The sequence below is a fragment of the Aethalodelphis obliquidens genome, unplaced genomic scaffold (assembly GCF_003676395.1).
Source record: "Aethalodelphis obliquidens isolate GAN/ISIS:26980383/991018 unplaced genomic scaffold, ASM367639v1 scaffold13, whole genome shotgun sequence".
Taxonomy (NCBI): Eukaryota; Metazoa; Chordata; class Mammalia; order Artiodactyla; family Delphinidae; genus Aethalodelphis; species Aethalodelphis obliquidens.
The window spans coordinates 7072883-7094845 of NW_020837957.1; the positions used below are offsets into that span (position 1 = coordinate 7072883).

The following is a 21963-nucleotide window of genomic DNA, read 5'->3' on the forward strand; positions in this document are numbered from 1 at the left end:
CTCTCGCTCTCTCTCTCCGTCTTTAATATATGACTGGCCTGTACATTGTCTCCCAAATTTACTAACCTAACTGCTGGATGCTTTTGCTTTCTCCCATATAATAGATTGTGTCTCTGAAATCTAACTCTAATCAGTACTTCCTACTTAATAGAGTATTGCCTCATTTACCAAATATCCTTAGGGAATGTGGGTTTATACACAAAATAATTTTCCAAAAAAATTACAGTTTATCCTTTTACACCTAATTTTAAAATTTTATTTGAATCATTCTGAATGGCAATTATTCCAAAAATGTTTCATATCACATTATTTTCTTTCAATGAGTATAATGAATGCAATTGAACCTTTCCAGGTTGACTTGAGTTCATTATGGTTTGTGTTATTAAATTATTTTAGTATGTGTAGATGCTTGCCTCTACACAAAATAAGAATGGTAGGCTTTAAGAGTTCTGGTGTTAACTTTGTAGTTTTTCCCATCACCTCCTTTATTATCAGACCATGAGTTATCAAGTCTTCATATTGACATTCTGCCTATTTTGAGTAGCCCTCTCTTCTTATTTGTTCCTTCTAATAGCTATTGGTTGAACTATATATAAAGAGGACATAGATTTGGAACTAAGCTTATAGTACTTGTCAGTATATTAAATTAAGAAATAAAGAACATGGGCTTCCCTGGTGGTGCAGTGGTTGAGAGTCCACCTGCTGATGCAGGGGACACAGGTTCGTGCCCCAGTCCGGGAAGATCCCACATGCCGCGGAGCGGCTGGGCCCGTGAGCCATGGCCGCTGAGCCTGCGCGTCCGGAGCCTGTGCTCCGCAACGGGAGAGGCCACAACAGTGAGAGGCCTGCGTACCGAAAAAAAAAAAAAAAAAAAAAAAAAAGAACATTATGACCTGAGCAATGCACTCAATCTCAATGTTCCAGAAAGTTAATAGTACTATCTGAAATTTGACCAAAGGTAATTATAGAACAAATACAGTTTACAGTGCCCCTATAAGAATGCCACATGGTCAATCTTGAGTATGCATTAAACTCAGAGTTCTAGAAAGTTGGGGCTGTTTGTATTTGACCTGGAGAGTATATATGGAGCACATCCAATATATTGTGCTCTATTATGAATGTTGCGTTGTCAATTTTGAGTAGCTAAAATGTATACCCCCAAATAGTTTAAATCCTGGATTTGATGGAGGCAGCTTAATAAACATATAATGTGTGTTTGGAATAAGCTTGGCCTGGTTTCAAAACCTCCGAGCCTCAGTTTCTTCATTAGTTTAAATAGCAATAATAAATCATTTTATAAAATTGTTGTGAAGATGAACTAAAGCAAAGTGCTTATGTTTCCTCAATAAATTCCATTCTTTCTGCTCCTAAATCTAATCCAATTTACTAGATATCCAAAAACCTGCCTGCTTTCTCAAAATTGAAAAAAAAAAATATAAAAATTGGTATCACGTTTAAAATATCAGATGAAAATATTAAAGTGTTATCAATATATATCCCTCCTTTGTTAAAATTAAGGTTTTAATCCTTTTTCAGCCTATGGCACTTACATCATGGGGTAGACCATTTAGGCTGATGATACCTCTGAATTTCAGAGAATTCAGAGAAGCATTTCAAAATGCACTATCTATAACTATTATCATATATACAGGTTTAAATAAAAATTTTTAAAGTAATAAACATAAACTTTAATGCATTTGAGAGAACTCTAAATCATTTAAAATTTGGTATTTGTAGGAAGTCCTTTATATTATTTTTGTATGAAAAGAGAGTTACCTGTTTCATCTTAGAAAAGGTAATTTCAATCTAAAGCGTCTGTGCTTAAGATCATGTGTTTCTTTCCATGTTTGTACTGTTTTAGTTCATTGCTTCAGGATATTGATGCAAAAATATAATTAAATCCAATTTAATAGACACTTGCTCAGTTTCTGTTGTTTTCCTAGGTCTGATCTAGGTACTGTCAGGAATATCAAGAAATTGAATGTCAACTGACTCCATCCTCCTATCTTTCCAGAACACTCCCTCTTATACCACTCCAACCCTCCTTTGACCCCATCAGAACCACCAATCTATTAGTACCACCACCTTTTCATGAATTCTCTCAACCTCTCTCAAGGTTTGCTCTGCCCTTTTTGCATGGTTTGAATTTTATGGTCAGTCATCAAATGACCCCCTTGATACCTTTGCTTCTCTTTTATATATCTACGTATGTTCAGTAAAATTACAACCCTGACTGAATCCAGCTCTCTACCTATGGCTGAAAAGATCCGGAAGAAAACAATCACACTGATTGATATGACTTTAAGTTTATGATTGCAGTTCTGAAGTGGAGCCTTAATGCTTCCCAACAATCATGTTGTACTTCCTTCCTCTATTGACTCTCATTCTCTTCTGGTGACTATTTCACATGTTCTCTTCTGTCTTCAAACTCCCACATCTCCTGTCCCATGTTCATGGTTATTTATCCTACTCCACTGAGAAAATCAAAACTCTCGAAGGATGATTTCCAGACTGTCACCATCCTATCAATTCACCTACCAGCATCTGCACCCATATTCTCTCATTTCTGCCAAATTAGTACAGGTAAACTACTCCTGTTTCTCTCTAAAACCAGTCTCTCCACTGGTTAACCATCCCCTCTTGCCGACCCATGGATATCACTGTAGAAATTCTCCTCAGTCTCTACCACATCATCAAGATTTTCCTCTCTACTTGTTTATTCTAATCAGTATACCCACTTGCTATTATTTCTTCTGTTCTAAAGAAAATTTCTTGGATTTTCTTCCCTTAATATCCCTCAGCCCCTTGCAGCAAAAGCTCTAGATGGAGTTGTCTATATCCTTTATCTACAATTCTTTCCTCTCATCCTCTCTTAAACCCACCCCAGTCTTTAAGCCCTCCACTCCAAAACAATTCCAAATGAGGTCATACAGATCTCCTCATTACTAAATCCAAAGGCAATATTTGGTCATCATGTTACTTGACCTAGCAACATCATTTGAAACAGTTGAATGCTTCTTCCTACTTTGCACATTTTCTTTATTTGATTTCTAGGATTCAATACTCTTATTTTTCCCCCTATCTCACTGATTGATCTTGTTCAGGCTCCTATGTTGATTCTTCCTCTTCTCTCCAACCTCATTTTGGAGTATTTCATGGTTCAGCCCCTTGTCCTTGTTTCTTCATTATCTACATTTACATCACTGGTGCTCACATTTTGTCTCATGGTTTAAATACTGTCTAAATCAGCGGTTCCCAACCTTTTTGGTACCAGGGACCGGTTTCATGGAAGACAATTTTTCCACAAACCGGGGTGGGGGGGGATGGTTTCAGGATGATTCAAGCACATTACATTTACTGTGCACTTTATTCCTATTATTATTACATTGTAATATATAATGAAATAATTATACAACTCACCAGAATGCAGAATCAGTGGGAGCCCTGAGCTTGTTTTCCTGCAACTAGATGGTCCCATCTGGGGGTGATGGGAGACAGTGATACCCGAAGTGTGTTGCTATGTCCAGTCTACTCAGTAATCTCATTTTGGTTGCTGTCACTGCAGAAAACACTGCTTCACAAAGATAGGATGTTGGAAATGGAAGCAGGCTTTTCAGTGCTTTTATGGCAATCTCAATTTATTCCGCCTTGACTTTAATCCAGAACGTATGGAGATTTGAAGTTGTCTCAAACATACTTTTAAGGCCACCATCATTTACGATATCAAGGAGTTGATCCTCTTCTATAGCACAGAGAAAGTCAATTCACCTGGCTTATGCACAAATGGGTCATGGATCCATTCCTTCCCAGTTCGGAGGTCTTTTGTGGTTGGGAAGTAATGCTCAAATTCTTTTGAAAGCTGAGATAAGTGATCATACGCCAGCTGGGAGAAAGAAGGCCCTGGCTCTGTCTCTTTCAAAATCTCTGCTAATGTTTGAAACTTGTCAAAAATCCCAATGTTCAATCGTCGCCCCCATAATTCCAGTTTGGCTTTGAATGCAGCCACATTATCTGCCGACTTGAACACACTTGTCGTTCTCCCCTGAAATGACAGATTGAGCTCGTTGAGCAGGTTGAATATGTCACACAAGTAAGCAAGATTTGCGACCCATTCTGTGTCACTGAAATGTGCTGCCAGTGGTGACTGTTTTTCTAAAAGGAATCTCTGGAGCGGCTCTCATAACTCAAAAACTCTGACCAGTGATCTGCCTTTAGAAAGCCATCTCACTTCTGTGTATAAGAGAAGACGTGTGCTCTGCGTCCATCTCCTCACAGAGCTGCATGAACAGACGTGAGTTAAGGGCATGTACTTTAATGTGGTTGATAATTTTAATCACATCCTGCAAAACGTCTTTAAGTTCAGGTGACATTTTTCAGATAGCCAGCATTTCTCTATGGATGACACAGTGTGTAGACTCACATTCAGAAGCGACCTCTTCGACCCGAGTAGTGAAACCAGAAAGCTGTCCAGTCATGGCAGCCTCTCTGTCCGTGCATATACCAACACAGAATGACCAATTCAGTTTTCCTGACATGTAATCATTCAAAGACTTGAATAGTTTTGCAGCTGTGGCGTTGGTTGGCAACAAAAGTGTACATAACGTATCCTCATGTGCATCCTCCTGAAAAATATATGGCACAAAAACATGCATTGTTGCCTTGTCATCAACATCGGTAGAGTTGTCAACCTGGATTGCGTACCACGGTGACTCATTAATCCTCTCTAACAATTGTGCCTCAATATCCTCTATTTCATCAATTTGTCTAGTTATGGTGCTAGACGATAGTGAAACACGTGCCATCTTTTGAACTGCAGCCTCTCCTAAAAGTTCACGACAGATGTCCTTAACAGCAGGCAGGATCAACTCTTCACCAATAGTAAAGGGCTTCTTAGCTTTAGCAATGTGGTTAGCCACCAAGGATGATGCTCTCAGTGCAGACACATTTGATGAAGTAGTGGTCTTCAATAATTGCTTCCATTCTTCACGTTCATGTTTTTCTTCTTTTGAAAAACTCCAAAAGTTTGTCTTTTAATGCAGAACGCTTGGTCTCCATGTGACAAAGCAATTTTGAAGGTTTCATGGCTTCGTTGGATAGCCAGTCGCCACATACTATACAACACGGGCTTGGAGAATGTGAATCAGCTGTTGCAATGAACCCGTAAAATAAGTAGAACTCTTGGTATTTTCTTTTAAATGCAGCTTTCTTTTTGTTGGCAGTCGTAGAGTCTTCTGCTATCTCATCATTTGGTCTTTCCCCCTTTTCAAAGAAGCTCTCCAGCGATGTTTGATTTTTACTCATTTTGGCTAGGGTTAGCTTGTGGGCTTACCAAAACTGTGACTGAGACAAGTGTGCAGTGCGGAGAGGCGTGGATGTAAGTGGTAAATAAAATAATGGACGAGCCACACACGGACAAAAATAAGTGTCGGATTCTGACTTAAAGCCTGTCACCAGATGCAGCTGTACAATTGAGGTACATCAACTCACTTGCCACTATAAAGCCTGCCATCAGATGCAGCTTGTCACTTGCCACTCACTGATAGGGTTTTGATATGTCTCCAAGCAATTGATTTATTATGGTCTCTGTGCAGTCAAACCTCTCTGCTAATGATGATCTGTATTTGCAGCCACTCCCCAGCGCTAGCATCACTGCCTCAGCTCCACCTCAGATCATCAGGCATTAGATTCTCATAAGGAACGTACAACCTAGATCCCTTGCATGCGCAGTTCACAGTAGGGTTTGCGTTCCTATGAGAATCTAATGCCATGGCTGATCTGACAGGAGGTGGAGCTCGGGTGGTAATGCCAGCGATGGGGAGCGGCTGTAAATACAGATGAAGCTTCGCTCGCTTGCCCGCTGCTCACCTCCTGCTGTGCGACCCGGTTCCTAACAGGCCACAGACCGATACTGGTCTATGGCCCAGGGATTGGGGATCCCTGATCTAAATGATAATGAATCCTACATCTTGAAATCTACAGTCTAGACCTCTCTCCTAAACCCATCTGACAACCTCTCTTAGAAGTCTTACAGACATCTCGAATTACACATGTCCAAAAGTGAACTATTATTCTTCTTTCCAAAACCTATTTCACATATTGTTTTTCCCATCTAAGTTCAAGATAACTCCTTTATTCAAGTTGCTTAGGACAAAGAACCTGGAGTTGTCCTTGATTTCCTTTTTTCTTTCATACTCTTCGTCCAATCCATCATGCTGTCCTATTGGTCTTATGTTCAAAATTCATCCAGATTCCACTCACTTCCTTCACCCTCCATTGCTCCCACCCTGATGTAAGCCATCATCAATTCTCCTTATGGTTTATTACAATAACACTTAATTGACCTCCCTTTCAGAAAGACCACTCTACTCAGGAGCCAGAGAGATCCTCTCGAATTATAAATCAGACTGTATAACACATCCTTCAATGTCTCTCTATTTCATTCAGAGTAAAAACGATTCTTGTAATGGCCCGAGAGCCCCTACATGAGTCAACACCCCCGTCTCCCCATCATACACCCCTTATTACTTCTCTAACCTAATTCTTTGCTACTCTTCTCTTCCTCACTCTGTTCCAGTCACACTGGCCTCCTAGCTATTCCTAGAATACACCAGGAATGATTAATCTTCACGTCTATTCACTCTGTCTAAAATTCTCCTACTGTCCATCTTCAGTTTCCAGATATCTGTATTCCTATCTCTCTCACCTTCTTCAAGTCTTTTCTCAACTGCCACCTTTCCAATTAATAAGGCTTACCCTAATCACCGTAGTTAAGTTTGAAATCTTCAGGCATTTCTGATCTATCATTATTGTGCTCTAATTACATTTTCCATAGCATGTCTCAAAAATTAAATACTATTTAGTGTATTTCATGTGTATGCTAATTCTCTATGGTTTATTGTACGTGTTACTTTGCCAGAATATAAGCTCCACAAATAAAGAGAATGTAATCATTTTTCTTACACTGTATCACCAATGTTTAATACAATTCCTAACACAGAGTAAACACTCAATAAATATTTGTTGAATGTTGACTTTCCCTTTTAGGGACCTTATAATTAAAATATCAGGGAACCACGTAAGACAAGATGATAAGGCAATAATTCCTCAATTTATAACCATATATTGTGTCTCATTATTTTTCAGTGTAAATTTCAGAAATAATACAATCTAAAATGCTAGCCTTAAGAACAGAAGGTCATGGGCTTCCCAGGTGGCGCAGTGGTTGAGAGTCCGCCTGCCGATGCAGGGGACACGGGTTCGTGCCCCGGTCTGGGAAGATCCCACATGCCGCAGAGCGGCTGGGCCCGCAACGGGAGAGGCCACACAGTGAGAGCCCCGCATATCGCAGAAAAAAAAAAAAAAAAGTGTGTATGAACTTTTTTAGAATTGAATAGTGTGTGTACATTTATATATATTATAACAATATATATGTGTATAAATATATGTATTTATAACTTTTTTTTTTCAATTTTTTTTTTATTGGAGTATAATTGCTTTACAATGGTATGTTAGTTTCAGCTTCACAACAAAATGAATCAGTTATATATATACATATATTCCCATATCTCTTCCCGCTTGCGTCTCCCTCCCTCCCACCCTCCCTATCCCACCCCTCCAGGCGGTCACAAAGCACCGAGCTGATCTCCCTGTGCTATGCGGCTGCTTCCCACTAGCTATCTACCTTACGTTTGGTAGTGTATATATGTCCATGCCTCTTTATCGCTTTGTCACCGTTTACACTTCCCCCTCCCCATAGCCTCAAGTCCATTCTCTAGTAAGTCTGTGTCTTTATTCCTGTTTCACCCCTAGGTTTTTCATGACTTTTTTTTTTAAAATTCCATATATATGTGTTAGCATACGGTATTTGTCTCTCTCTTTCTGACTTACTTCACTCTGTATGACAGACTCTAGGTCTATCCACCTCATTACAAATAGCTCAATTTCATCTCTTTTTATGGCTGAGTAATATTCCATTGTATATATGTGCCACATCTTCTTTATCCATTCATCCGATGATGGACACTTAGGTTGTTTCCATCTCTGGGCTATTGTAAATAGAGCTGCAATGAACATTTTGGTACATGACTCTTTTTGAATTATGGTTTTCTCAGGGTATATGCCCAGTAGTGGGATTGCTGGGTCATATGGTAGTTCTATTTGTAGCTTTTTAAGGAACCTCCATACTGTTTTCCACAGTGGCTGTATCAATTTACATTCCCACCAACAGTGTAAGAGGGTTCCCTTTTCTTCACACCCTCTCCAGCATTTATTGTTTCTAGATTTTTTGATGATAGCCATTCTGACTGGTGTGAGACGATATCTCATTGTAGTTTTGATTTGCATTTCTCTCATGATTAGTGATGTTGAGCATTCTCTCATGTATTTGTTGGCACTCTGTATATCTTCTTTGGAGAAATGTCTATTTAGGTCTTCTGCCCATTTTTGGATTGGGTTGTTTGTTTTTTTGTTATTAAGCTGCATGAGCTGCTTATAAATTTTGGAGATCAATCCTTTGTCAGTTGCTTCATTTGCAAATATTTTCTCCCATTCTGAGGGTTGTCTTTTGGTCTTCTTTATGGTTTCCTTTGCTGCGCAAAAGCTTTTAAGTTTCATTAGGTCCCATTTGTTTACTCTTGTTTTTATTTCCATTACTCTAGGAGGTGGGTCAGAAAGAATCTTGCTGTGATTTATGTCGTAGAGTGTTCTGCCTATGTTTTCCTCTAAGAGTTTGATAGTTTCTGGCCTTAAATTTAGGTCTTTAATCCATTTTGAGCTTATTTTTGTGTATGGTGTTAGGGAGTGATCTAACTTCATACTTTTACATGTAGCTGTCCAGTTTTCCCAGCACCACTTATTGAATAGGCTGTCCTTTCTCCACGGTACATTTCTGCCTCCTTTGTCAAAGATAAGGTGACCATATGTGCATGGGTTTATCTCTGGGCTTTCTATCCTGTTCCATTGATCTATCTTTCTGTTTTTGTGCCAGTACCATACCGTTTTGATAACTGTAGCTTTGTAGTATAGTCTGAAGTCTGGGAGCCTGATTCCTCCAGTTCCTTCTTTCGTTCTCAAGATTGCTTTGGCTATTCGGGGTCTTTTGTGTTTCCATACAAATTGCAAAATTTTTTGTTCTAGTTCTGTGAAAAATGCCAGTGGTAGTTTGATAGGGATTGCATTGAATCTATAGATTGCTTTCGGTAGTAGAGTCATTTTCACAATGTTGATTCTTCCAATCCAAGAACATGGTATATCTCTCCATCTATTTGTATCATCTTTAATTTCTTTCATCAGTGTCTTATAATTTTCTGCATACAGATCTTTTGTCTCCTTAGGTAGGTTTATTCCTAGATATTTTATTCTTTTTGTTGCAATGGTAAATGGGAGTGTTTTCTTGATTTCACTTTCAGATTTTTCTTCATTAGTATATAGGAATGCCAGAGATTTCTGTGCATTAATTTTGTATCCTGCCACTTTACCAAATTCATTGATTAGCTCTAGTAGTTTTCTGGTAGCATCTTTAGGGTTCTCTATGTATAGGATCATGTCATCTGCAAACAGTGACAGCTTTACTTCTTCTTTTCCGATTTGGATTCCTTTTATTTCCTTTTCTTCTCTGATTGCTGTGGCTAAAACTTCCAAAACTATGTTGAATAAGAGTGGTGAGAGTGGGCAACCTTGTCTTGTTCCTGATCTTAGTGGAAATGCTTTCAGTTTTTCGCCATTGAGGATGATGTTTGCTGTGGGCTTGTCATATATGGCCTTTATTATGTTGAGGAAAGTTCCTTCTATGCCTACTTTCTGCAGGGTTTTTATCATAAATGGGTGTTGAATTTTGTCAAAAGCTTTCTCTGCATCTATTGAGATGATCATATGGTTTTTCTCCTTCAGTTTGTTAATATGGTTTATCACATTGATAGATTTGCGTATATTGAAGAATCCTTGCATTCCTGGAATAAACCCCACTTGATCATGGTGTATGATCCTTTTAATGTGCTGTTGGATTCTATTTGCTAGTATTTTGTTGAGGATTTTTGCATCTATGTTCATCAGTGATATTGGCCTGTAGTTTTCTTTCTTTGTGACATCCTTGTCTGGTTTTGGTATCAAGGTGATGGTGGCCTCGTAGAAGGAGTTTGGGAGTGTTCCTCCCTCTGCTATATTTTGGAAGAGTTTGAGAAGGATAGGTGTTAGCTCTTCTCTAAATGTTTGATAGAATTCGCCTGTGAAGCCATCTGGTCCTGGGCTTTTCTTTGTTGGAAGATTTTTAATCACAGTTTCAATTTCAGTGCTTGTGATTGGTCTGTTCATATTTTCTATTTCTTCCTGATTCAGTCTTGGCAGATTGTGCATTTCTAAGAATTTGTCCATTTCTTCCAGATTGTCCATTTTATTGGCATAGAGTTGCTTGTAGTAATCTCTCATGATCTCTTTTATTTCTGCAGTGTCAGTTGTTACCTCTCCTTTTTCATTTCTAATTCTATTGATTTGAGTCTTCTCCCTTTTTTTCTTGATGAGTCTGGCTAGTGGTTTATCTATTTTGTTTATCTTCTCAAAGAACCAGCTTTTAGTTTTCTTGATCTTTGCTATTGTTTCCTTCATTTCTTTTTCATTTATTTCTGATCTGATTTTTATGATTTCTTTCCTTCTGCTAGCTTTAGGGTTTTTTTGTTCTTCTTTCTCTAATTGCTTGAGGTGCAAGGTTAGGTTGTTTATTCGAGATGTTTCCTGCTTCTTAAGGTGGGCTTGTATTGCTATAAACTTCCCCCTTAGAACTGCTTTTGCTGCATCCCACAGGTTTTGGGTCGTTGTGTCTCCATTGACATTTGTTTCTAGGTATTTTTTTGATTTCCTCTTTGATTTCTTCAGTGATCACTTCATTATTAAGTAGTGTATTGTTTAGCCTCCATGTGTTTGTATTTTTTACAGATCTTTTCCTGTAATTGATATCTAGTCTCATGGCGTTGTGGTCAGAAAAGATACTTGATACAATTTCAATTTTCTTAAATTTACCAAGGCTTGATTTGTGACCCAAGATATGATCTATCCTGGAGAATGTTCCATGAGCACTTGAGAAAAATGTGTATTCTGTTGTTTTTGGATGGAATGTCCTATAAATATCAATTAACTCCATCTCGTTTAATGTATCATTTAAAGCTTGTGTTTCCTTATTTATTTTCATTTTGGATGATCTGTCCATTGGTGAAAGTGGGGTGTTAAAGTCCCCTACTATGAATGTGTTACTGTCGATTTCCCCTTTTATGGTTGTCAGTATTTGCCTTATGTATTGAGGTGCACCTATGTTGGGTGCATAAATATTTACAATTGTTATGTCTTCCTCTTGGATCGATCCCTTGATCATTATGTAGTGTCCTTCTTTGTCTCTTCTAATAGTCTTTGTTTTAAAGTCTATTTTGTCTGATATGAGAATTGCTACTCCAGCTTTCTTTTGGTTTCCATTTGCATGAAATACCTTTTTCCATCCCCTTACTTTCAGTCTGTATGTGTCTCTAGGTCTGAAGTGGGTCTCTTGTAGACAGCAAATATATGGGTCTTGTTTTTGTATCCATTCAGCCAATCTGTGTCTTTTGGTGGGAGCATTTAGTCCATTTACATTTAAGGTAATTATCGATATGTGTGTTCCTATTCCCATTTTCTTAATTGTTTTGGGTTCGTTATTGTAGGTCCTTTCCTTCTTTTGTGTTTCTTGCCTAGAGAAGTTCCTTTAGCAGTTGTTGTAGAGCTGGTTTGGTGGTGCTGAACTCTCTCAGCTTTTGCTTGTCTGTAAAGGTTTTAATTTCTCCATCAAATCTGCATGAGATCCTTGCTGGGTAGAGTAATCTTGGTTGCAGGTTTTTCTCCTTCAACACTTTCAATATGTCCTGCCACTCCCTTCTGGCTTGCAGAGTTTCTGCTGAAAGATCAGCTGTTAACCTTATGGGGATTCCCTTGTGTGTTATTTGTTGTTTTTCCCTTGCTGCTTTTAATATGTTTTCTTTGTATTTAATTTTTGACAATTTGATTAATATGTGTTTTGGCGTATTTCTCCTTGGATTTATCCTGTATGGGACTCTCTGTGCTTCCTGGACTTGATTAATGATTTCTTTTCCCATATTAGGGAAGTTTTCAACTATAATCTCTTCAAATATTTTCTCAGTCCCTTTCTTTTTCTCTTCTTCTTCTGGAACCCCTATAATTCGAATGTTGGTGCGTTTAATGTTGTCCCAGAGGTCTCTGAGACTGTCCTCAGTTCTTTTCATTCTTTTTTCTTTATTCTGCTCTGCAGTAGTTATTTCCACTATTTTATCTTCCAGGTCACTTATCCGTTCTTCTGCCTCAGTTATTCTGCTATTGATCCCATCTAGAGTACTTTTAATTTCATTTATTGTGTTGTTCATCGTTGCTTGCTTCATCTTTAGTTCTTCTAGGTCCTTGTTAACTGATTCTTGCAATTTGTCCATTCTATTGTCCATTCTATCTCCAAGATTTCGGATCAACCTTACTATCATTATTCTGAATTCTTTTTCAGGTAGACTGCCTATTTCCTCTTCATTTGTTAGGTCTGGTGGGTTTTTATCTTGCTCCTTCATCTGCTGTGTGTTTTTCTGTCTTTTCATTTTGCTTATCTTACTGTGTTTGGGGTCTCCTTTTTTGCAGGCTGAAGGTTCGTAGTTCCTGTTGTTTTTTGTGTCTGTCCCCAGTGGCTAAGGTTGGTTCAGTGGGTTGTGTAGGCTTCCTGGTGGAGGGTACTAGTGCCTGTGTTCTGGTGTATGAGGCTGGATCTTGTCTTTCTGGTGGGCAGGTCCACGTCTGGTGGTGTGTTTTGGGGTGTCTGTAGACTTACTATGATTTTGGGCAGCCTCTCTGCTAATGGGTGGGGTTGTGTTCCTGTCTTGCTAGTTGTTTGGCATAGGATGTCCAGCACTGTAGCTTGCTGGTCGTTGAGTGAAGCTGGGTGCTGGCGTTGAGATGGAAATCTCTGGGAGATTTTTGCTGTTTGCTATTATGTGCAGCTGGGAGGCCTCTTGTGGACCAGTGTCCTGAAGTTGGCTCTCCCACCTCAGAGGCACAGCACTGAGTCCTGGCTGCAGCACCAAGAGCCTTTCATCCACAGGGCTCCTTAATTTGGGATGATTCGTTGTCTATTCAGGTATTCCACAGATGCAGGGTATATCAAGTTGATTGTGGAGCTTTAATCCGCTGCTTCTGAGGCTGCTGGGAGAGATTTCCCTTTCTCTTCTTTGTTCTGACAGTTCCCAGGGGCTCAGCTTTGGATTTGGCCCCGCCTGTGCGTGTAGGTCGCCGGAGGGCGTCTGTTCTTTGCTCAGACAGGACGAGGCCAAAGGAGCCACTGATTCGGAGGCTCTGGCCCACCCAGGCCGGGGGGTAGGGAGGGTCACGGAGTGCGGGGCGGGCCCGCGGCGGCAGAGGCCGGCGCGACGCTGCAGCCTGAGGCGCGCCGTGCGCTCTCCCGGGGAGCCGTCCCTGGATCCCGGGACCCCGGCAGTGGCGGGCTGCACAGGCCCCCCAGAAGGGCGTGCGGCTAGCGACCTGTGTTCGCACACAGGCCCCCCGGCGGCGGCAGCAGCGGCCCTAGCGTCCCATGTCCGTCTCTGGGCTCCGCACTCCCAGCCGCGGCTCGCGCCCGTCCCCGGAGCCCCCCCAAGCAGCGCTCTCAATCCCCTCTCCTCGCGCACCAGGAAACAAAGAGGGACGTAAAAGTCTCTTGCCTCTTCGGCAGGTCCTGACTTTTCCCCGGACTCTCTCCCGGCCAGCCGCGGCGCACCAACGCCCTGCAGGCTGTGTTCACGCCGCCAACCTCAGTCCTCTCCCGGCGCTCCGACAAAAGCCGGAGCCTCAGCTCCCAGCCCCGCCCGCCCCGGCGGGCGAGCAGACAAGCCTCTCGGCTGGTGAGTGCCGGTCGGCCCGATCCTCTGCGCTGGAATCTGTCCGCTTTGCCCTCCGCACCCCTGTTGCTGTGCTCTCCTCCACGGCTCCCAAGCTCCCCCACTCCGCCTCCCGAAGTCTCCACCCGCGAAGGGGCTTCCTAGTGTGTGGACACTTTTCCTCCTTCACAGCTCTCTCCCGCTGGTGCAGGACCCGTCCCTATCCTTTTGTCTCTGTTTAGTTTTTTCTTTTGCCCTAACCAGGTACGTGGGGGGTTCCTTGCCTTTTGGGAGGTCTGAGGTCTTCTGCCAGCGTTCAGTAGGTGTTCTGTAGGAGTTGTTCCACGCGTAGATGTATTTCTGGTGTATCTGTGGAGAGGAAGGTGATCTCCGCATCTTACTCTTCTGCCATCTTCCCGGAAGTCTGTATTTATAACTTTTTAAAAAATCAAACACACTGTGTTTCAGAGGACCAGACAGACCAGTCTCAAAAATTGGTTAATAAAAATGTGAGCTCTACGGGGAATTCCCTGGCAGTCCAGTGGTTAGGCTCCACGATTGCACTGCCGAGGGCGCAGGTTTGATCCCTGGTCCGGGAACTAAGATCCTGCAAGCTGGTTGGCAAGGCCAAAAATAAATTTAAAAAAAAAAAAAAGGAAAAGAAGCAAGATGCTTAAAAAAAAATGTCAGCTCTACATTTTAAATATAATAACGTAATAAAGAGGAACAATAAACAATTTTAATAAGTAATGTAATAAAGTAACGTAATAAAGAGGAACAATAGACATGGTGTTAAAAAATATTAAATAAATCCCACCTATATTCGTTCCCATCTATAAACATCCATTAGGTATTTAAATAAGTTACCTAATCTTTGTGAAGGCGTGATTCTTCATCCATAAGATGAAAATAATATTGCCTAATATATCTTCCTCAAAGGATTATTAAGAAAATTAAATTATTTTACACAGTGGCATAAAGGAATGTAAGTTAACTTTCCTCTTATTAATACATGAATTTTACCTAGTATTTATTAGATACTTATTAAGTGGCTGACATGATAGTAAGTGCTTTACAACATGCTATCTAATAATTGGAACAGCCCTTTGAATTAGGCAAGAAATGAGAAAGTGACGTTCAAATATTAAAATGTCTGACTAAGATTACATAGCTAGTTAAGTGACAATACTGAGATTAGGTCATCCTTCCAACCCATGCTTTTAACTACTATGCTTTAGTACCTCTCCATGTTTAGACTGAACTATAAGTTAAAGATATGCTCTAAGAACTTTTCCTAAAATCTAAGGTCCATATATTAGTATATATGGTAAAGTTCCCCTGGCAACCTATTTTTCCAAATGTGTTCTGACTTTCATAAGCACATTAAGCAGCTATAAAAACCTCTACAAAAATACAAAAATATTGCTCAGCATAGACTAGTTATATATGTTTACATTATAACATACAAATATTTATTTATAAATATGTTTATTATTTACTTCCCATCTGTAAGAGCATTTATTGCAGCTATTATATTGATAAGATATTGAGATATTCTTTTCAGCACACTAATTCCTACCTCTTGTTGTTCTCTTAGGTAGATAAATTTTACAAGTTTATACTAGCCAGCTCATCTCGACATGATTGTTGGTTCCTTTGTTGACGGACACCCTCTGCTTCTATTTGTTTCTAATAATTATAGATAACAGATATTCAGCACTTTGTGCCAATTACTTTACTTGCTTTATCTCCGTCAATCCTCTCTGCAACTCTCTGATGAAACCATTTATATAATAATCATATTTCAGAGTAGGAAACTAAGACATCGAACATTTAAATGACTTGCCTAGGGTTACCCAAACGGTAAATTATAACGTTGGGATTCCATTTTAATCCAATGGACTCTGCTCTGAACAATTTTAAGTTTAACTGTAAACAACATAATATGAGTTTTTTTTTTTTTAACAAATAATGTGGTAACATTTTCACCACAGCAGGGAATTCCATTTTCAGCAGAAGATAAAGAGATACACTACAGTCTTTTCTTTAAAATCGTACTTTAATTTGCTTCTCCTTCCATGTCTTGGTTTACATATAATTTCAGGAAATATCATCCTAAGGCAGGCACCTGTGGAGATAAGGCATCAGGCACACTGGCTTGTAATGAGCCCAGATTGGTAACCGGGCAGAAAAAGCTAAAGGGAGAAAAGTAAAAGCCTTATACTCCTGTTGGTTGCAGATATCCGAAGTGACTATGAATGCTCAGGGGAAAAGTTAAGAATAGCTAAGGGTTATGTTATTGACTTCTGTGCCATTTTGTTAACCTCTAGTTAATAAGGGCAGCTCTAGGTGTTATGACCTTTCCAAAAAGGGTAATTGTTTTTCTCATTCAATTCATACGTAATGGTGCTCCTAAACTTCCTTAGGATTTTATTAAGAAGGCAAAATCCTTCAGCAATAATTTTAGGACAGCACAGTTTCTGGTGAATCTTCACATAGAGAGAAGTGGCATGAGAAATGCCTCCACACCATCTTTCATACCCTCACTTTGCATTGGTAAATGACTTGTTTGGTTTGGCTCTCCTCCTGCTGCTTCTCTGGACCTTCAAATCCTGTGGACATGGTGGTCTACGTCAACAGAATCTAGGAAGGTGGAGGGTTTTCTTTCTTGATTATCTATCATCAAAAAGTTCAACTAAATCCTACCACAAAGTGTTCCTTATCCTTCTGTCTTATATGAAGCACCTGGCAGGACTAGTACTTCATAGACATTTTTTTAAACACTTAACAATAGTTTCAAAAATTGAGAGCAAGCAGTACTGCAGGGATATAGGAATGGCTTCATATAGCTGTTTTCCCTTCTAATTTTTGTAGGGCTTATTTCAATCATCCCGCAGTATCTGTGGGAGATTGGTTCCAGAAAATACCAAAATTGGTTGGCTCCTTGCAGATACCAAAATCCGCAGGTGCTCAAGTTCCTTATATAAAATGGCGTAGTATTTACATATAACCTATGCACACCCATCTGTATATTTTAAATCACCTCTAGATTATTTATAATACTTAATGAAATGCAAATGCTATGTTAATAGTTGCCAGTGTGCAGCAAATTCAAGTTTTGCTTTCTGGAACTTTCTGAGTTTTTTTTTTTTTTTTTTTTTTAATATTTTCTACCTGCGCTTTGTTGAATCTGTGGATGTGGAAATTGTGGATATGGAGGGCCAACTATATATTTAAGTCATTTGTATCAATGGATTGAAGCATCCTCCACATCTTTTATTCCTCTGAATAAAATCCTAATTTATGGATTGGGTTTTGGCTTACTGATTTCCAGTAAGAAAAACTTGTGTTTTTCTGTCACATAGCCAACAGCACAGCTGTGACAGCAGATGAGCAGTTCTCCAAGGGCAGTCAGCCAGGCTGGCTACCTCAGAGACTCCAGAGAGGATCCCAGGAAGGATTGCTCACCTTGTCACCCTTTCAGGCAGATGTAGAGCTGCACTCTGTGCCAACAAGAAAGAGGTGCACCAAATGTGTTAGAGCTTCTTAATAGTTTGGGAATATCTATTGGTTTTGTGAATTCTCCTTAGGTATTTACATTGTACATGTTCAATCTTCTCAATCTTACAAAATGAAGGGAGTAAAGATTTTATTTTCTGTTTTCTTATATCTGCTGATTTCCCCTTTCTTTTGTAGCAGCACTATAATAACTAAATAATCCCAACTATTTTTATTTCTTTAGATTAGTAAACAGCCAAGGTATATCCTATGCTAAACTGTCCTCAATTTTATATCTAATTTCCAATTATTACTATCATAAAATATTATTTAACACTCATATTTTTTAAATGTATGTATATTATATAACACTAATGTATTATATTAATAAGTTATTATTCTTACATGTGATTACCCATATGGTGTTTACACTGTGTATTTAATTAATTATTCTTAATATTAAAACTATTGTTTAGTATATTTTATGTACTATTTTCTTAATTTTAGGTGTACAAGAATTTCCAGAAAACATAAAGTGCTGTAAGTGTTTAACAATTATTGAAGCCAGTGTCAATCCCATTTCTAAGTGAGTATGAGTGATTACATTTTATTTATCTTTATATTTCCATTGGATAATAATGTACCAAGATAAAGGAAACTCACATAGTAAATGAATTTTAAATGCTGTATTTAAAATTCAGTTTAATAGAATGATGGGAAAGGAATAATCAAATCAGGATAGTTCAATAAAAGATGAGTAAAAGCATTGCTGAGTAAAAATGAAGGCCTAATTGACACAAGATGGCATTACTTTGAAGGAAACCGTGTCATCATTTTTTGTGGTTCTCAAGCAACATTCCATGGAAGAGCGCCAAAACTAAGAAAACAGTTATTAGTTATGGTCATGCTGGAAAATTAGCATCAAGGTTCTGATGAAAGTTCAAGAGAGTGCAAATGTATAAGGTGCATGCAAATAGCTGTCATGTGATTCAAGGTGGAAAATGAATTAAGTATGATCAGAAAAAGGGAGTACTGTATTTAGGTACCAGATATCACAGGAAGAGCAAAAAGACAATTCTGTGAGGATAGCCTAATGGAAGACATGGATGGTAAAAATACTGTGATCAGAAATAGGGTATTTATGTGTCATGATCTGTTAGTAGAGAAATGCCAAGGGAAAGTGAAACCCAGCATGTGACCATGTTTCAAATTCTGATATGCCATAGTGATAGTGTGTATTGTGGAATCAAATAGGTGAAGAAACCATGAAGTGAATGGATTGGGTAAGCCCTGGACCTGAATGTTAAAGTCACTTATCTGTGGAAGTGGATGTAAAATCTAGAAAGTCTATTGAAAGTTGTAGTAACATTTGGAAGTGGATGAAATTAATCAGTGGTATTGGGATGCAGATAATGAGTTGCAAAGTAAGACTGGCATTTTAATAATACAAACACTGACAGGATTTGAGCAAAATCCCTCAGTCCTTTGTCCACGTGAAGATGGGGAGACTGGGAGAAACTGAAGTTCATAGGAAAGGCATTGAATGAATCTAGTGTTTCCAGTAAAAGACAAAAGGAAGTTTATCAAAGGGAATTTAAAGGGAAAATTTTCACCAATAGGGTTGAGGAGAGGGAGTAGTGAGGATGGTTTCTCTATGGATCATGAGAAGAGGATGTAGGTGAAACTAGAAATGAAATAGAATGTAAAAGAATGAGGTAGAAGTTTAGATGAGGCTCTTTACAGTGAATGGTTTGTGAAATAATTTGAGGCCTTTAGTAGAAAGTGTGGAACATCAAGGAATAAACTATGTTTGAATAAACCATATTCTACCTCAAATGTAGAATATGGTGAGGGGAAAGAAAAACGTGAAAAGTATTCTCCAAAACACTTAGACCAAAATGCAACTTTCTCATAAAAGAAATAAATATTGGTAACTTATCACAACAGGACTATAGACATGTCCTTGACTTAAGTCATAATCTAGGGCAGATGATGAATTATTTTGATTTCTAGCTCTTTAATTCTAATAGCTCATTGTATTTAGGAATCGTGGTCAGGTCTTTGAGGGTAGAAGTCAGATGATAAATTACATATTAAAAAGCTTAAAATCTATAGTTTTGTTGGCTATGCCTCTGGATTCTTTTCATATATTTAACTTTTTAAAAGATAAATGAATATAACTGATTTCATCAAAAAATGTCTAACACTAAAAGAATGTTTGGGAATTCATTAAAATATTACTCAAAAAAGAGTCAATTTAAATAGTATATCAATTTTAAAGTCAGCATTTTTTTTTTAAGATATATTGGGTTGGCCAAAAAGTTCATTTGTATTTTTCCCTAAGATGTATGGAAAAACCCAAACGAACTTTTTGGCCAACCCAATAATTCACATACAGTAAAATTCACTCTTTTAGGTGTATGGCTCAGTGAATTTTGACAAATGTATATAGTTACGGAATCACCATAATCATTAATATATAGACTATTTCCATCATCCCAAAAAGTTCCCTCAGCCCAGTCATCCATTGATCTGATTTCTGTCCCCATGGTTTTGCCTTTTCCAAAATATCATATAAATGATGTCATACTTTGTGGTTTTTTTCTTAACACTGATTTTGAGGTTTATTCCTGACATTTCAAGAATTGGTACTACCTTCCCATTTATTTCTAGGTAGAATTCCATTGTATGAATGTAACACAATTTGTTTATCTCTTCCTCAGTTGATAGAATTTTAAGTTGTTTCCAGTTTGGGGCTCTTATGAATAAAGTGGATATAAACCTTTCTGTACAGGTGTTTGTGTAAGCATCTGTTTTCACTTCTGTTGGGTAAACACCTAGGAGTAGTTTTCTCTGGAGTATGGTACATGTATGCATAACCTTTTAAGAAATTTCCAAACTGTTTTCCAAAATAACTATTTCATTGTGCATTCCAAGCAGCAATCTGAGTTTCCATTGTTCCTCATTGTTGTCAGCATTTGGTACTGTCAGTTTTTTTTTTTTCTATTTTAGCCAGTCTAGTAGATATATTATCTCATTGTCATATCTCATTGTAGTTTTAATTTATAGTTTAAATGTCAAATTAGAATCTTTCCTTGTATTTATTTACAATCTGTATTGCTTCTTTGTTAAAAGTTCAGATTTTTTGTTCATATTTATTGACTTGTCTTTTTATTATTGAATTATAAGAATTCTTTATAAATTCTGGCTAAAAATCAGATATTTGTTTGCTCTTATGACTTATCTTTTCACTTCCTAAATAGTGACTTTCAAATATAAAAAGATTTTCATTTTCATGAAGCCCTATTTATAATTATTTTATAGTTTATTCTTCTTGTCCCTGTCTAGGAGATCATTACTAAATTCATAGTCATAAAGATTTTCCTCTGGAACTTTTGTAGTTTTGGTTTTACATTTAGGTCTATGATCCATTTAAAGTTGTTTTTTGTAAATATATGTAAGGTGTGAGGGTTGTGGTTCTCTTTTTTATTTATTTATTGCATATAGATATCCAACTGTTCCAGTTCCAAGATTATCCTTTTTTTTTTTTTTTTTTGCGGTACACGGGCCTCTCACTGTTGTGGCCTCTCCCGTTGTGGAGCACAGGCTCTGGACACGCAGGCTCAGTGGGCATGGCTCACAGGCCCAGCTGCTTCGCGGCATGTGGGATCTTCCCGGACCGGGGCACAAACCCGTGTCCCCTGCATCGGCAGGCGGGCTGTCAACAACTGCACCACCAGGGAAGCCCTATCCTTTCTTTATAAAATTATCAGAGTACTTGTTTTGTAAATCAATTGATCATATGTGTTTGGATCCATTTCTGAATTCTCTATTTTTTATGTTAATCTATATGCCTCTCCTAACACCAGTTTTATACTATCTTAATTACTGTAGCTTTGTAGTAATTCACACAGTCAGGGAATGTGAGTCCTTCAACTTTGTTCTTCTTTATCAAAATTATTTGGACTCTTCTGTGCCCTTTGCTTTTCCATATAATTTTTATAATCAGCTTGCTAAAAAATATGGAATTTTGATAAGGATTTATTGAATCTGTAGACCAATTTGGGCAGAATTGACATGTCAAAAATATTGAGTATTCCTTTTTCTGAACATTATATATCTCTATACTTATTTAGATCTTTTAAAAATTTTTATCAATGTTTTGTAGATTTAAGTTTACAAATATTGTGCAAGTTTTGTTCATCTTATTTCAAGTATTTCATGTTTTGGGGACAATTACAAATAATTTTCCTATCATAGAAATATAATTGATTATTGTATATTGACCTTATATCCTGCAACTTTATTAGATTCACTTATTAGTACTAGTAAATACTTTGTAGCTTTGTGGGGGAAGGGATGTGATTTTCTATGTAGACTATCATGTTACCTGTGAATAAAGACAGTTTTATTTCATCCTTTTCAATCTGTACTTCTTTTATTTATTTATTTAGCCTTATTGACCTGGCTAGGACCTCCTGTATAATGTTGAATAGAAGAGATGAAAACAGATATTATTGCCTTGTTCCCAATCTTAGGGAGAAAGCATTCAGACTTTCACCATTATATATGATTGTTACTT

General features: G+C 38.2%; 1 protein-coding gene across 1 annotated transcript in view; it reads left to right on the forward strand.

Annotated features, from left to right (window-relative positions):
* The window catches only part of LRRC7 (leucine rich repeat containing 7), a 506342-nt gene that overhangs the window by 230260 nt on the left and 254119 nt on the right, over positions 1-21963 (forward strand). The window contains exon 6 of the mRNA XM_027114043.1: positions 17889-17967. Coding sequence (XP_026969844.1) covers positions 17889-17967 — 79 coding nt within the window. The remainder of the gene's footprint in view (positions 1-17888; positions 17968-21963) is intronic.